General features: G+C 45.7%; 1 protein-coding gene across 8 annotated transcripts in view; it reads right to left on the bottom strand.

The window, feature by feature from the left end:
* SP1 (Sp1 transcription factor) overlaps positions 1-13,689 on the bottom strand; it is a 41,494-nt gene that overhangs the window by 7,471 nt on the left and 20,334 nt on the right. For all 8 annotated transcript variants that reach the window (XM_070052296.2, XM_070052295.2, XM_051845553.3 and 5 more), the window contains 2 exons: positions 6,674-6,842; positions 747-946 (listed from right to left, as the gene is read on the bottom strand). In XM_070052296.2, the coding sequence (XP_069908397.1) occupies positions 747-946; positions 6,674-6,842 (369 nt within the window). The remainder of the gene's footprint in view (positions 1-746; positions 947-6,673; positions 6,843-13,689) is intronic.

Below are 13,689 nucleotides of genomic sequence, written 5' to 3'. Positions count from 1 at the left end.
TTGAAAGGCAGAGATACAGGCCGGTGCCGCGGCTCACTAGGCTAATCCTCCACCTTGCAGCGCCAGCACACCAGGTTCTAGTCCCGGTCGGGGCGCCGGATTCTTTCCTGGTTACCCCTCTTCCAGGCCAGCTCTCTGCTGTGGCCCGAGAAGGCAGTGGAGGATGGCCCAAGTGCTTGGGCCCTGCACCCCACGGGAGACCAGGAGAAGCACCTGGCTCCTGGCTTCGGATCAGTGCGGTGGGCCGGCTGCAGCGCATCAGCCGTGGCGGCCATTGGAGGGTGAACCAACGGCAAAAAGGAAGACCTTTCTCTCTGTCTCTCTCTCTCACTATCCACTCTGCCTGTCAAAAAAAAAAAAAAAAAAAAAAAAAAAAAAGAAAAGAAAAGAAAGAAAGAAAGAAAGGAAGGAAGGAAGGCAGGCAGGCAGAGATACATAGAGAGAAGGACTTGGGTCATCTTCCACTGCTTTCCCAGGTGCATCAGCAGTGAGCTGGGTTGGAAGTAGAACAGCTGGAATTCGAACCGGTGCACATTTGAGATGCCAACACTGCAGGCAGAGGCTTAACTTTCTATGCCACAGCACTGGCCTCTCCTTCCTTCTGAAGTTTTCCAGATTAACTCCAATTCTATTCGTGACCCAAATACATATTTCAGTTTCAAAAACGTAAGTTGCTCAGAAAGTGGAGCTGCTTCATACGCACATTTTGTACCTTTCCATTCTGGTCTATTACTGCTCTTGCTTACCTGTGTGTGTGCGTTTGTGCCTCTGGAGCTCATCCGAACGTGTGAAGCGTTTCCCACAGTAGGACCAGGTACACATGAATGGCCTCTCGCCTGTATGCCAGCGCAAGTGTGCCCGTAGGTGTGAAGTCTTGCCATATACTTTGCCACAGCCTTGAATGTGGCAAATATGCTGTTTTTTCTTGCCAGGATCTCCAGAGGCCCTGCAAGAACACAACCTGATTTACACTTTCTAGAGAGAAAAGTATCAACCGCAACTACCCAACCCACCCGAAATTAACCCGAAACGAACTTTCATTTTTGAAAAAACGTTTCTGGGAGCCAGCATCCCACTTCAGATCACATATCAGCTGCTCTGCTTCTGATCCAGCTCCCTGCTAGTGCACCTAGCCACCATGTGGGATGGAGTTCCTGGCTCCTGAATTTGGCCTGGCCCAGACCTGGCTGTTGCAGCCATTTCGGGAGTGAACCACAGAAATGAAAATCTCTCCTTACTATCTGTGCAACTCTGCCTTTCCAATACATACGTACATTGTAAAACAAAAGAGATAAATATCCAGCTAGTTTTGGCTCCAAATTCCCAAAATTCAAATTGTAGGTTTGCCCTTTACTGGGTATTTGTTCATTCCTGCTTTTCTATTCTTTAATCAATTTAACCAAAGTTATTTCTTGTTGTTTCAAGAGATAACCATGCTCAACGTGCTTGTGAAGTTTAGGTAGTATTTTTTTGGCAGTTTACAGAGAGGCAGATAGAGACAAAGAAAATCAGACAGAGTCTCCATCCTCTGGCTTACTGCACAAATGCCTTCAAAGGCTGGGAGCGAAGTTGGGAGCTAGGAGCTCAAGCTAGGTCTTGCACAGCAGGAGGCCCAATTATTTGAGCCATCACTGCTACCTCCCAATGTCTGCATCAGCAGGAAGCTAAAGTCAGGAGCCCAATCTGGGTACTCCAAGGTGGGATGCAGGGATTTTTTTTTTTTTTTTTTAATTTATTTATTTACTTGAAAGTCAGAGTTACACAGGGAGAGAAGGAGAGGCAGAGAGAGAGAGCGGTCTTCCATCCGCTGGTTCACTTCCCAAATGGCCACCAACAGCCGGAGCTGGGCCGATCCGAAGCCAGGAGCCAGGAGCTTCCTCCAGGTCTCTCACACGGGTGCAGGGACTCAAGGACTTAGGTGATCTTCTGTTTCCCCAGGCCATAGCAGAGAGCTGGATCGGAAGTGCAGCAGCTGGGACATGAACCAGCGTCCATATGGGATGCCAGCACTGCAGGTGGCAGCTTTACCTGCTATGCCACAACGCTGGCCCCTGGTGCAGGCATCTTAACCAGTATCATAACTACTAGGCTAAACACCCATCCTATTTTCAGAAAGTATTGTTTCCTTAAAAATAAAATCCATGGGGCCAGCGCTGTGGCAAGCCAGGGGAAGCCACCACCTTCGGTGCCAGCATCCCATGTCGGCGCTGGTTCAGGTCCGGCTGCTCCATTTCTGATCCAGCTCTCTGCTATGGCCTGGGAGAGCACTAGTGGATGGCCCAGGTCCTTGTGCCCCTGAACCCACAAAGGAGATCTAAAAGAAGCTCCTGGCTTCAGACTGGCCCAGCTCCAGCCATTGCGGCCATTTGAGTGAACCAGTGGATGGAAGACCTCTTCCTCTCTTTTTCTCTCACCTCTGTCTCTGCCTCTCTGTAACTCTCCCTTTCAAATAAATAAATAAATCTTAAAAAAAAAAAATCCGGGCCGGCGCCGTGGCTCAATAGGCTAATCCTCCACCTTGCGGCGCCGGCACACCGGGTTCTAGTCCCGGTTGGGGCGCCGGATTCTGTCCCGGTTGCCCCTCTTCCAGGCCAGCTCTCTGCTATGGCCAGGGAGTGCAGTGGAGGATGGCCCAGGTGCTTGGGCCCTGCACCCCATGGGAGACCAGGAAAAGCACCTGGCTCCTGGCTCCTGCCAGGATCAGCGCGGTGCGCCGGCTGCAGCGGCGGCCATTGGAGGGTGAACCAACGGCAAAGGAAGACCTTTCTCTCTCTGTCTCTCTCTCTCACTGTCCACTCTGCCTGTCAAAAAAAAAAAAAAAAAAAAAAAAAAAAAAAATCCATTTAAGTGCCAGCTCAAGCTCCAGCTGTTCCACTTCTGATCCAGCTCCCTGGTAAAGTGCCTGGGAAAGCAGTGGAAGAGGGGCCAAGTTCTTGGGAGCTTGTACCCATGAGGGAGACCTGGATGAAGCTCCTGACTCCTGGCTTTAACCCATTCCATCCTGGCTATTGTGGCCATTTGGGAAGTGAACCAGTGGATGGAAGTTCTCTCTCTGTTTTTCTTCTCTCTGTAATTCTGCCTTTCAAATAAATAATATTTTATAAAAAATATTTTATTTATTTATTTGAGAGGTAGAGTTACAGACAGCGAGAGGGAGAGACAGAGAAAGGTCTTCCTTCCGTTATTTCACTCCCTAAATGGTCGCAATGGCTGGAGTTGTGCCGATCTGCAGCCAGGAGCCAGGTGCCTCTTCCAGGTCTACCATGTGGATACAGGGGCCCAAGGACTTGGGCCATCTTCCACTGCTTTCCCAGGCCATAGCAGAGAGCTGGACTGGAAGAGGAGCAGCAGGGACTAGAACCGGCGCCCATATGGGATGCTCATGTCAGATGGCACCTTTTCCCTTTATTCCATAACACTGACCCAAAATTTTTTCTTTAAATGTATGAAGGTGAAGTTTTGGTTGTCATTTTTTATTTTATTTTTAAACATTTATTTATTTGAACAGTGAAGTTAGAAAGAGAGAGGGATCTTTCATCCATTGGTCACTCCCCAAATGGCCGCAACAGCCAGAGTATACTCGGGCCAATCCGAAACCAGCAGCCAGGAGCTTCTTCCAAGTCTCGCATGTGGGCCCAGGGGCCCAAGTACTTGGGCCATCTTCTGCTGTTTCCCAGGCCCATTAGCAGGAAGGTGTATTGGAAGTGGAGCAGCCGGGACTTGACTTGATGCCCATGTGGGATGTTCTATAAGAGGAGGCTTAACTTTCTATGCCATAGTGCCAACCCAACGGCCGTTTTCCGGTGCCTTCCCAGGTGTATTAGCAGAGAGTTGGAATGGAAGTGGAGCAGCTGGAACTCGAACAAGTGCCCATATAGAATGCTGGCATTGCAGGTGGCAACTTTACTGGGTACACACAATGCTGATGTAGTGTTTTGTTTTTTTTAAATATTTATTTATTTATCTGAAGGGCAGAGAGACTTGAAAGAGGGAAAGACAGAGAGAGAGAAGAAAGAGAATCTTTCATTTGCTAGTTCGCTCCCCAACTGCCTGCAACACCCAACTGCCAAAGCTAGTAGCCAGGAACTCCATCTTGGTCTCCTACACAGCTGGCAGGGGCCAAAGGACTTGGACCATCTTTCTCTGCCTTCCCAGATGCCATTAGCAGGAAGCTGGGTCAGAAACGGAGAAGACAGGACTCAAACTGGCACTCTGATACAGGAGACTATTGTCACAAGCAGTGGCTTGCCCTGCTGTGATACAAAAGTGGCCCACTGGTTTAAGTTTTGTTAAAGAAAATGCTACTGTATTTGGTGCTTTTGACTCAGGGACACTCAATTCTGTCTGTCCTGTAATACAGGACAAACTACAAAGAATTCACATTACTTTTCTGTTTTGGTAATCTTGCTTTGCTATTTTTGTGCTTATTTTATTGGGATAAGGTTTTGGAAGATTTTTCAAGGGAACTGAAAAGACGAAGCAAGGGCAGGTATGTGGCCTCGTGGCTGAGATGCTGTGTGGCACGCTCACATCTCCTGCCTGCATTCCAGCCCCACTCCTCTTCTGATCCAGCTTCCTGCTAATGTGTACTCTGGAGGAAAGCAGGTCATTACAAGTACCTGGGTCCCTGTCACTCCCGTGGGAGACCCAGACTGAGTTCCAGACTCCTGGCTTCAGCCTGGCCAAGCTCTGGCTGCTGTCTTTGAGGAGTGAACCAGTGAAAAGGAGCACTCTGTCTCTGACTTTCAAATAAATAAAATAAATGGATAAAAGACTAAGTCACTTTCTTTTCTTTTTCAGAAATAATGACTTGAACAAAAATAACTTACAATTCTCCAAAGGTAAAATGATATAACAAGCGCTACTAATAAAACTTGTTAAAATTCTTATCTGCAGGATACTTTAGATGCTCTAACTGGAGCTGGCATTTTTGTCTACTTTTATGGAAAACTGTATACTCAAATCATTACAGTAGGTACAATTTTCTGTGTTATTTTGCAAGCAAACTAGTTAAAGCCATCTTGAGGGGCCAGCACTGTGGTGCAACAGGTTAAGCTGCTGCCTGTGACACCAACATTCCATATCAGCACTGGTTCAAGCCCTGGCTGCTCCACTTCTGATCCATCTGAACATCAGCTCCCTGTTAATGCTCCTGGGAAAATAGCAGAAGATGGCCCATGCAGTTGGGGCCCTGCCACCCACATGGGAGACACAGATGAATCTCTTGGCTCCTGGCTTCTGCCTGGCCCAGCCTTGACTGTTGAGGCCGTATGGGGAGAACCAACAGATGGAAGATCTCTAACTTTGCCTTTCAAATAAATAAATCCCTTAGGGCCAGCGCTGTGGTGCAGTAGGTTAATTCTCCACCTGCCCCAGCATCCCGTATGGGCGCCAGTTTTAGTCCCAGCTGTTCCTCTTCCAGTCCAACTCTCTGCTATGGCCTGGGAAAGCAGCAGAAGATGGCCCAAGTCCTTGGGCCCCTAAACCCTCGTGGGAGACACAAAAGAAGCTCCCGGCTCCTGGTTTTCGATCAGCACAGCTCCGGCCATTGCAGCTATTTGGGGAGTGAACCAGTGGAAGGAAGACCATTCTCTGTCTCTCCCTCTGTAACTCTACCTCTCAAATAAATAAATAAAATTTTAATAAATAAATCCCAAAAAACAAAACACATCTCAAAGCAGACATCTGGTGTCAAACAAGCTAGCTCCATGCCATTTTCTGATATCTAGGTGAAAGCAGGCACCTATTAAGTCCCAATATCTTATGAGATAATAATGTAAAAATGAAAAGAGAAAAAAGGTGGAGATGGGAAGGAGGGACAATAGGGTTGGAAGTATCATCATGCTGTTAAATCTGCATATATGAAATACATGAAATTCGTTCCCCTTACTTTTTTTTTTTTTTTTTTTTTTTTTTTGGACAGGCAGATGGACAGTGAGAGACAGACAGAGAGAAAGGTCTTCCTTTTTGCCGTTGGTTCACCCTCCAATGGCCGCCTCGGCTGGCGCGCTGCGGCCAGCGCACCGCGCTGATCCGAAGGCAGGAGCCAGGTGTTTCTCCTGGTCTCCCATGGGGTGCAGGGCCCAAGCACTTGGGCCATCCTCCACTGCACTCCCTGGCCACAGCAGAGAGCTGGCCTGGAAGAGGGGCAACCGGGACAGAATCTGGTGTCCCGACCGGGACTAGAACCCGGTGTGCTGGCGCCGCTAGGTGGAGGATTAGCCTATTGAGCCGAGGCGCCGGCCCCTACTGAGTCTTAAAATAGAAAAAATTGACCCTCTTCCTCTTACTTTGAAATCCATTCTTCTTTTCTTTTTTCTTTTTTTTTTTTTTAATTTTTTTTGACAGGCAGAGTTAGACAATGAGAGAGAGAGAGACAGAGAGAAAAGTCTTCCTTTTTCCGTTGGTTCAACCCCCCAAGTGGCCACCACGGCCAGTGCATTGCGGCTGGCGCGCTGCACTGATCTGAAGCCAGGAGCCAGGTACTTCTCCTGGTCTCCCATGGGGTACAGGGCCCAAGCACTTGGGCCATCCTCCACTGCACTCCCTGGCCACAGCAGAGAGCTGGCCTGGAAGAGGGGTAACCGGGACAGAACCAGCGCCCTGACCGGGACTAGAACCCGGTGTGCCGGCGCCGCAGCCTTTTTTTTTTTTTTTTTTAGATGCAACTCACCTTCCTTCACTATCTTTACAGTAGGGACAGGTGCATGCTTCCCGGCGTGTCCTGCGACCAGCCTGGGGTTGCGGATCTGGGCTGTTCTCTCCTTCCTCTCCACCTGCTGTATCATCATGTATTCCATCACCACCAGCACCATGGAGGCCAAGCTGAGCTCCATGATCACCTGAAATTAAAAAGAACAAAGTGGGAAAGTGTGAACATCACCACAGCACCAAACACTCCAGGGACACCATACATTTATACAGTATCAAGTCTTCAAAGTTTTAAAGCCACATCCACTGACTGTACTCAAACCTGAAATTTTAAGAATGCACACAGCCAAAAAGTATATGAAAATGTGATCAGTCACTCATAATTTACTTGAAAGAAAGAGAGAGGGTGAGACAGACAAAGAGGCAAAGATCTTCTACCCGCTGGTTCACTCCCCAAATGGCCGCAATGGCCAGGGCTGGGCCAGGCAAAAGCCAGGAGCCAGGAGCTTCTTCCAGGTCTCCCATGTGAGTGCAGGACCCAAACACTTGGGCCGTCCTCTGCTACTTTCTCAGGCACATTACTAGGGAGCTAGATTGCAAGTGGAGCAGCCAGAACTCAAACTGGCACCCATATGGGATGCAGGTGTTACATGCTACAGCCTAACTGACTGTGCCACAATCCTGGTCCCCAACCACTCATAAATCTTAAAAAGGATTTTTACTTAAAATTAATTTTTTGGGGCCAGTGCTGTGGCGTAGCGGTTAAAGCCACCACCAGTAGTGCCGGCATCCCATATGGGCACTGGTTTGACTCCTGGCTGCTTCACTTTTTTTTTTTATCTGTATTTTTTTTTTAATGTATTTATTTATTTGAAAGAGTTACACACAGAGAGGAGAGGCAGAGAGAGAGAGGTCTTCCATCAACTGGTTCACTCCCCAATTGGCCACAACAGCTGGAGCTACACCGATCCAAAAACAGGAGCCGGGAGCTTCTTCCACATCTCCCACATGGGTGTAGGGGTCCAAGGACTTGGGCCATCTTCTATTGCTTTCCCAGGTCACAGCGAAGAGCTGGATCAGAAGTGGAGCATCTGGGACTCGAACTGGTACCCATATGGGATGCCAGCACGGCAGGTGGCAGCTTTATCTGCTATGCCACAGCACCAGCCCCTGCTTTATTGCTGAACCAGCTCTCTGCTATGGCCTGGGAAAACAGTAGAGAATGGCCCAAGTCCTTGGGGCCCTGCACCTGCGTGGGAAATCCGGAAGAAGCTGCTGGCTTCTGGCTTTGGATCAGCATGGCTGCAGGCATTGCGGTCATCTAGGGAGTGAACCAGATGGAAGAATGAAAGAAAAGAAAAGAAAAGAAAAGAAAAGAAAAGAAAAGAAAAGAAAAGAAAAGAAAAGAAAAGAAAAGAAAAGAAAGAAAGGAAAGGAAAGGAAAGGAAAGGAAAGGAAAGGAAAGGAAAGGAAAGGAAAGGAAAGGAAAGGAAAGGAAAGGAAAGGAAAGGAAAGGAAAGGAAAGGAAAGGAAAGGAAAGGAAAGGAAAGGAAAGGAAAGGAAAGGAAAGGAAAGGAAAGGAAAGGAAAGGAAAGGAAAGGAAAGGAAAGGAAAGGAAAGGAAAGGAAAGGAAAGGAAAGGAAAGGAAAGGAAAGGAAAGGAAAGGAAAGGAAAGGAAAGGAAAGGAAAGGAAAGGAAAGGAAAGGAAAGGAAAGGAAAGGAAAGGAAAGGAAAGGAAAGGAAAGGAAAGGAAAGGAAAGGAAAGGAAAGGAAAGGAAAGGAAAGGAAAGGAAAGGAAAGGAAAGGAAAGGAAAGGAAAGGAAAGGAAAGGAAAGGAAAGGAAAGGAAAGGAAAGGAAAGGAAAGGAAAGGAAAGGAAAGGAAAGGAAAGGAAAGGAAAGGAAAGGAAAGGAAAGGAAAGGAAAGGAAAGGAAAGGAAAGGAAAGGAAAGGAAAGGAAAGGAAAGGAAAGGAAAGAAAGAAAGAAAGAAAGAAAGAAAGAAAGAAAGAAAGAAAGAAAGAAAGAAAGAAAGAAAGAAAGAAAGAAAGGGAGAGAGAAAAATTTTTAGGGCTAATATTGTGAAGCACCAAGGTAAGCCACTGCCCACAACAACGGCATCCCATGTGGGCACCAGTTTCATTGGTTGGTTCACTCCTCAATTGGCTGCAATGGCTGGGGTTGGGCAAAGTTGAAGCCAGGAACCTGGAACTCCAACTGGGTCTCCCAGGTGGGAGGCAGGGACCCAGGCACTTGGGCCATCTTCTGCTGCTTTCGCAGGCACATTAGCTGGGAACAGAATACAAAGCAGAGCAGCTCGGACTTGAACTGGTGATGAGATGTGGGATGCTGGTGTCTCAAGAGGTGGCTTAACCAATTGTGCCACAATGCTGGCCCCAATATTGTTAGGAATTTAAACGCACAATTAATTTGAATCAATAATGTCCTATGGATATACTCACCAGTATACAAGGATATGTGACAATAAAGTTTTGTATAGTCTTGTAAACACAAAAAACTGAAAATAATCTAAACACATACCATTAAAGAACCAGCTAAGTAAATTATGATAAACTTATGTAACAGATTGTACAGCCATTAAAAAAGAAAGCTGTCCAACATCTTTGAATCACTCCCTAAGAACCCTGAGCTAAAATGCCATAAAAATGAATACAAGATTTTTTTTTGACAGGCAGAGTGGACAGTGAGAGAGAGAGAGACAGAAAGGTCTTCCTTTTTGCCGTTGGTTCACCCTCCAATGGCCGCCTCGGCTGGCGCGCTGCGGCTGGCGCACCGCGCTGATCCGAAGGCAGGAGCTAGGTGCTTCTCCTGATCTCCCATGGGGTGCAGGGCCCAAGTACTCGGGCCATCCTCCACTGCACTCCCTGGCCACAGCAGAGAGCTGGCCTGGAAGAGGGGCAACCGGGACAGAATCCGGCGCCCCGACCGGGACTAGAACCTGGTGTGCTGGCACCGCAAGGCGGAGGATTAGCCTAGTGAGCCGCGGCGCTGGCCTATGACTATAAGATTTTAAAGACTTTCCATACAAATTTTGAAAGCCTGAAGGATAAAAGGTACAAAGCAGGAATTTCTCAAAATAAGCAAAGAATTGTTCTGAATATTCAAGAGAGGATAGTACATGTGTATTACAAATTTTGACACAATAAAGAAAAGAAGAAAGCTTTGAGATCAAAGTTAATTTTTATACAGCTAGCTATGCATCTCAGTAAAGTTTTGATCTGGCATGGCATGCTTTCCAAATGCTGGATAAAAGAAGAAGATATCAAGTACATACTGTATTCCATGTTGGAGAACGTCACTGTTTGCTTGTTTATCTGAGAAATCGAGTCCTCCCATCTACTGGTTCACTACCCAAATGCCCACATTGGCCAGGGCCTGGACCAGGCTAGCTAGGAACCAGGAAACTCAATCCAGGTCTCCCATGTGGGTGGCAGGGATCCAAGGATTTGAGCCATCATCCCAGGGTATGCATCAGCAGGAAATTGGAATTAGAAGTGGAACCAGGACAGAGTCAGGCACTTCAATATGTGACGTTGGTGTCTTAAGTACTAGGCCAAACACCCCAGCCCCCACTTGCTTTCAAAGATAAAAATTTGTATAACTCACTATAATTTCATCCTGGTTAAGTTAAAATAAGTAAATGCTATAAAGTTCTAGGCTGGTGTTTCTCTAAACTTTTTAAACCTAGCAACCCATGGGACTGGCGCTGTGGTATAGAAGGTTAAGCCTCTGCCTGCAGTGCTGGCACCCAATGTGGGCACTGGTTTGAGTCCTGGCTGCTCCACTTCTGGTCCAGCTCCCTGCTAATAAGTCTGGAAAGCAGCAGAAGATACCCTAGGCGCTTGGGCCCAGACACCCATGTGGGAGACTTGGGCCAGGTCAGAGCCAGGAGCCAGGAGCTTCTTTTGGGTCTTCCATGAGACTGCAAGGGCCCAAGTAGTTGGGCCATCTCCCACTGCTTTCCCAGGCACATTAGCAGAGAGCTGGAGCAGCTCAGACTCGAACTGGTGCCCACATGGGATGCTGGCGCCACAAGTGGCAGTCTTACCCACTATGCTATAGCACTGGCTCCCATGTTGAATGATTTTATAAGTCATTAAAACGTCACATCAGGCATTTTCAAACATTGCTCTAGGCCCATGAAAAAAGTAATATTTTATAAAGAAATAGATAACATTTATCTTAAATTTTCAAAGCAGTTACTATCAGTAAGTATTCATCTCCGAAACCACTGTGGAAATAAATCAATAACTCTATCCATGTTTAAGATTTCTATAAACGGAGAGTACTGGATTAGCCTGCTTTGTTTCATCTACTTTATAAAGAAGGAAACTAATTGGGTAGTCAGACTTAACTTCTAGAAATCTAAGCTCTTGATTTGACTTTTGTACCTGATCCTTATACTTTTCAGCTCATCAACATAATGTGGAGTTACTACACCTGCTAAAACTTTGTATTTTTCCTTTTCATGTTATCACTTCTAAGCAAAAGACTATGGCGTTAAAATAACTTTGACTAGAATGTTTTGAGATTTTCATGATATCTGAGGAATTAAAACTGGAAAGACACAGTGCAGTTAATAACAGGTTTTAGAGTAAGACAGACTTAGATATGTATTCCTTCACCACCATTTGATAAGCTTTCCGATAGTAAGCACAAAACTTCTAGTTACCAGTTTCTCCATCAGATACTGTGAAAACGAATCAAACAATACATGCAAGGTACCTTGTCACATAGCAGGCATTCAACACATTCATCAGGAAAATATTTTGAGTGACAAAATCATACCAAGAAATCATGGAATGAAATATACACACACATACACACCCCAATATTTTAATTGATTTAACATCTGTAATCTAAAATCTAATCTTAGAATCTATACTTGTCATTTAATGGACACGCCCCCTAGTGGGATGGGGAATTTAATGCTTTGAAATAAACCCACAAAGCTTAGCAAGCTAATTAGTACTGCTAGTTACCTGCCAAAATTTATCTTCATAAGTAAAACTTGTGATACTAGAGCTAGCTGTTTACAACAGGTTTTTCAAACCAAGACAAAAAACTTCAGGGTATATAAATAAGCACACAGGGCGTTGTAACATTGTAGATGCAGCTCTGCCTGTGGCATAGGCATCCCATACAGATACCAGTTTGAGTCCTGGCTGCTTCTCTTCCAATCCAGCTCCCTGTCAATGGCCTGGTAAAGTAATGGAGGATGGCCCAAGCGCTTGGGCCCATGTGCCCACATAGGAGACCCAGAAGAAGCTCCTGCCTCTTCGCTTTGGCCTGGCCCAGCTATGGCCATTATGGCCATTTGGGGAGTGAACCAGCGGGTAGACAACCTCTCTTTCTGTCTCTCACTCTCTGAAACTTTGCCTCTCAGATAAATAAATCTTAAAAAAAAAAAAAAAAACCTAAATAAATAAGCACACCATCTTCTCTGCTCTATTTTCTAAGCTAATCCAATCCCATTAATATTTGAGAAACAATTCTCTATTCTCCAATGTTCTCACTTATTTTAATCAACTGTAAAGAGACAGTTAATTCTCCATTTTAATGAAACATGGAAATAGTATTCAAGTCAGGGCATAATTCAGTAAAGAGGGAAACAAAGACATACTTCGCTATTAGGATTCTGAAACCATATCCTCAACTCTCTTTATAATTTTTATAAAACACAGTCAAAATTAATGTGCTCCTACTCACACCATGATTTCAATGCCTTTTCAGATATATTAAAACTGGGAATGGAGCTAGATTTAATAACCAATTTCAAATTACATTTAACCAAAGAACGGGATGAAAACACCAACAAACATACCAGAATTTGTTTCCCGCCTCTTTTAATAACAGTTTTAGAAAAAGAACAGTATTAATCTTAAAATGTGGCACTGGTTAAGCAATGAAATAAATTAAAGATTTTCCTTTCCATGATGAAAGTAACTAAAAAACCAGAGGCACAGTCTAATGACAGCCTTGCCCAGCCCTGTGGTTGCACAGCATCAGTTTCTGCAACAGCTACGGTTGTTGCACACTTTTTCAGTTTCCTCAAAGTGAAGAAGTGTGCTGAAGTCATGAACTTCAAGAAGACCACCGTGACAAGTCAAAATCCTATCCTCTGACAAAAACTTCGGGCAATACTAACGCAAGATAAAAGATGAACCTTCTCAGTAACTTGAACAAGGCCGTTCCCTTACACTTCCAAAGGTACTCCAGGGCTTTCCTTCACTATTCATTTGCTCTTGGAATGATTCTGGAATCACTATGCTCTTTTAATTCGGGGTATTAATACTTTAAGGCTGAATTGGGAAACTAAACCTATATTAAACAGAGCCTGGTTACTTTAAACAGGTTTCATTTTATACCACAGATTTGATCCAAGGAAGTGCACAGACTATGAGCTGTTTGTATGCTCAGCCATGCTGAAAGAGAACCCAGGTAACACAGCTGGTATGTGTGGAAAACCAGGGACCCGGAATACAGCTCCAAATCAAGCTGCCGGCTGTGATGCTGGCATCCCATGTGGGTGTCCCAGATGCTCTACTTTGATCCATCACCCTGCTAATGCCCCAGGGAAAACAATGGAAGATGGCCCAAGACTTGGACCTCTGCAACCCATGTAGGAGATGCAGATGAAGCCACTCAAAATAAATAAATAAGTCTTTAAGAAGGAAAAGGCAAGTTTGGGGCCCGTGTTGTGGGGCAGTGGATTAAGTGGCCAATTAAAATGCTCACATCCCATATTAGAGTCCCAGCTACTCTGAACTTCCAATCCAGCTTCTGGCCAATGTGCCTGGGAGGCAGCACTTGACAGCCCAAGTACTTGGTTCCTGCCACCCACCCGGTGAGATCAAGATGGAGTTTCTGGCTCCTGGATGCAGCCTAGCCCAGCCTCAGTTGTTGCAGATTTTTGCAGTGAGTCAGCAAATGGAAGATCCATTTCTCTGTCTCTTCCTCTCTCCTTGTCATTCTACCTTTCAAATAAATAAAAACAAAACTGTTGGGGCCAACATTGTGG

This window comes from Oryctolagus cuniculus, chromosome 11 (assembly GCF_051225735.1).
Source record: "Oryctolagus cuniculus isolate XC-2025 breed Fujian yellow rabbit chromosome 11, ASM5122573v1, whole genome shotgun sequence".
In the NCBI taxonomy this organism is placed as follows: Eukaryota; Metazoa; Chordata; class Mammalia; order Lagomorpha; family Leporidae; genus Oryctolagus; species Oryctolagus cuniculus.
Note: the sequence above shows the minus strand (reverse complement) of the source record. Positions and strands in the feature narration are given on the sequence as shown.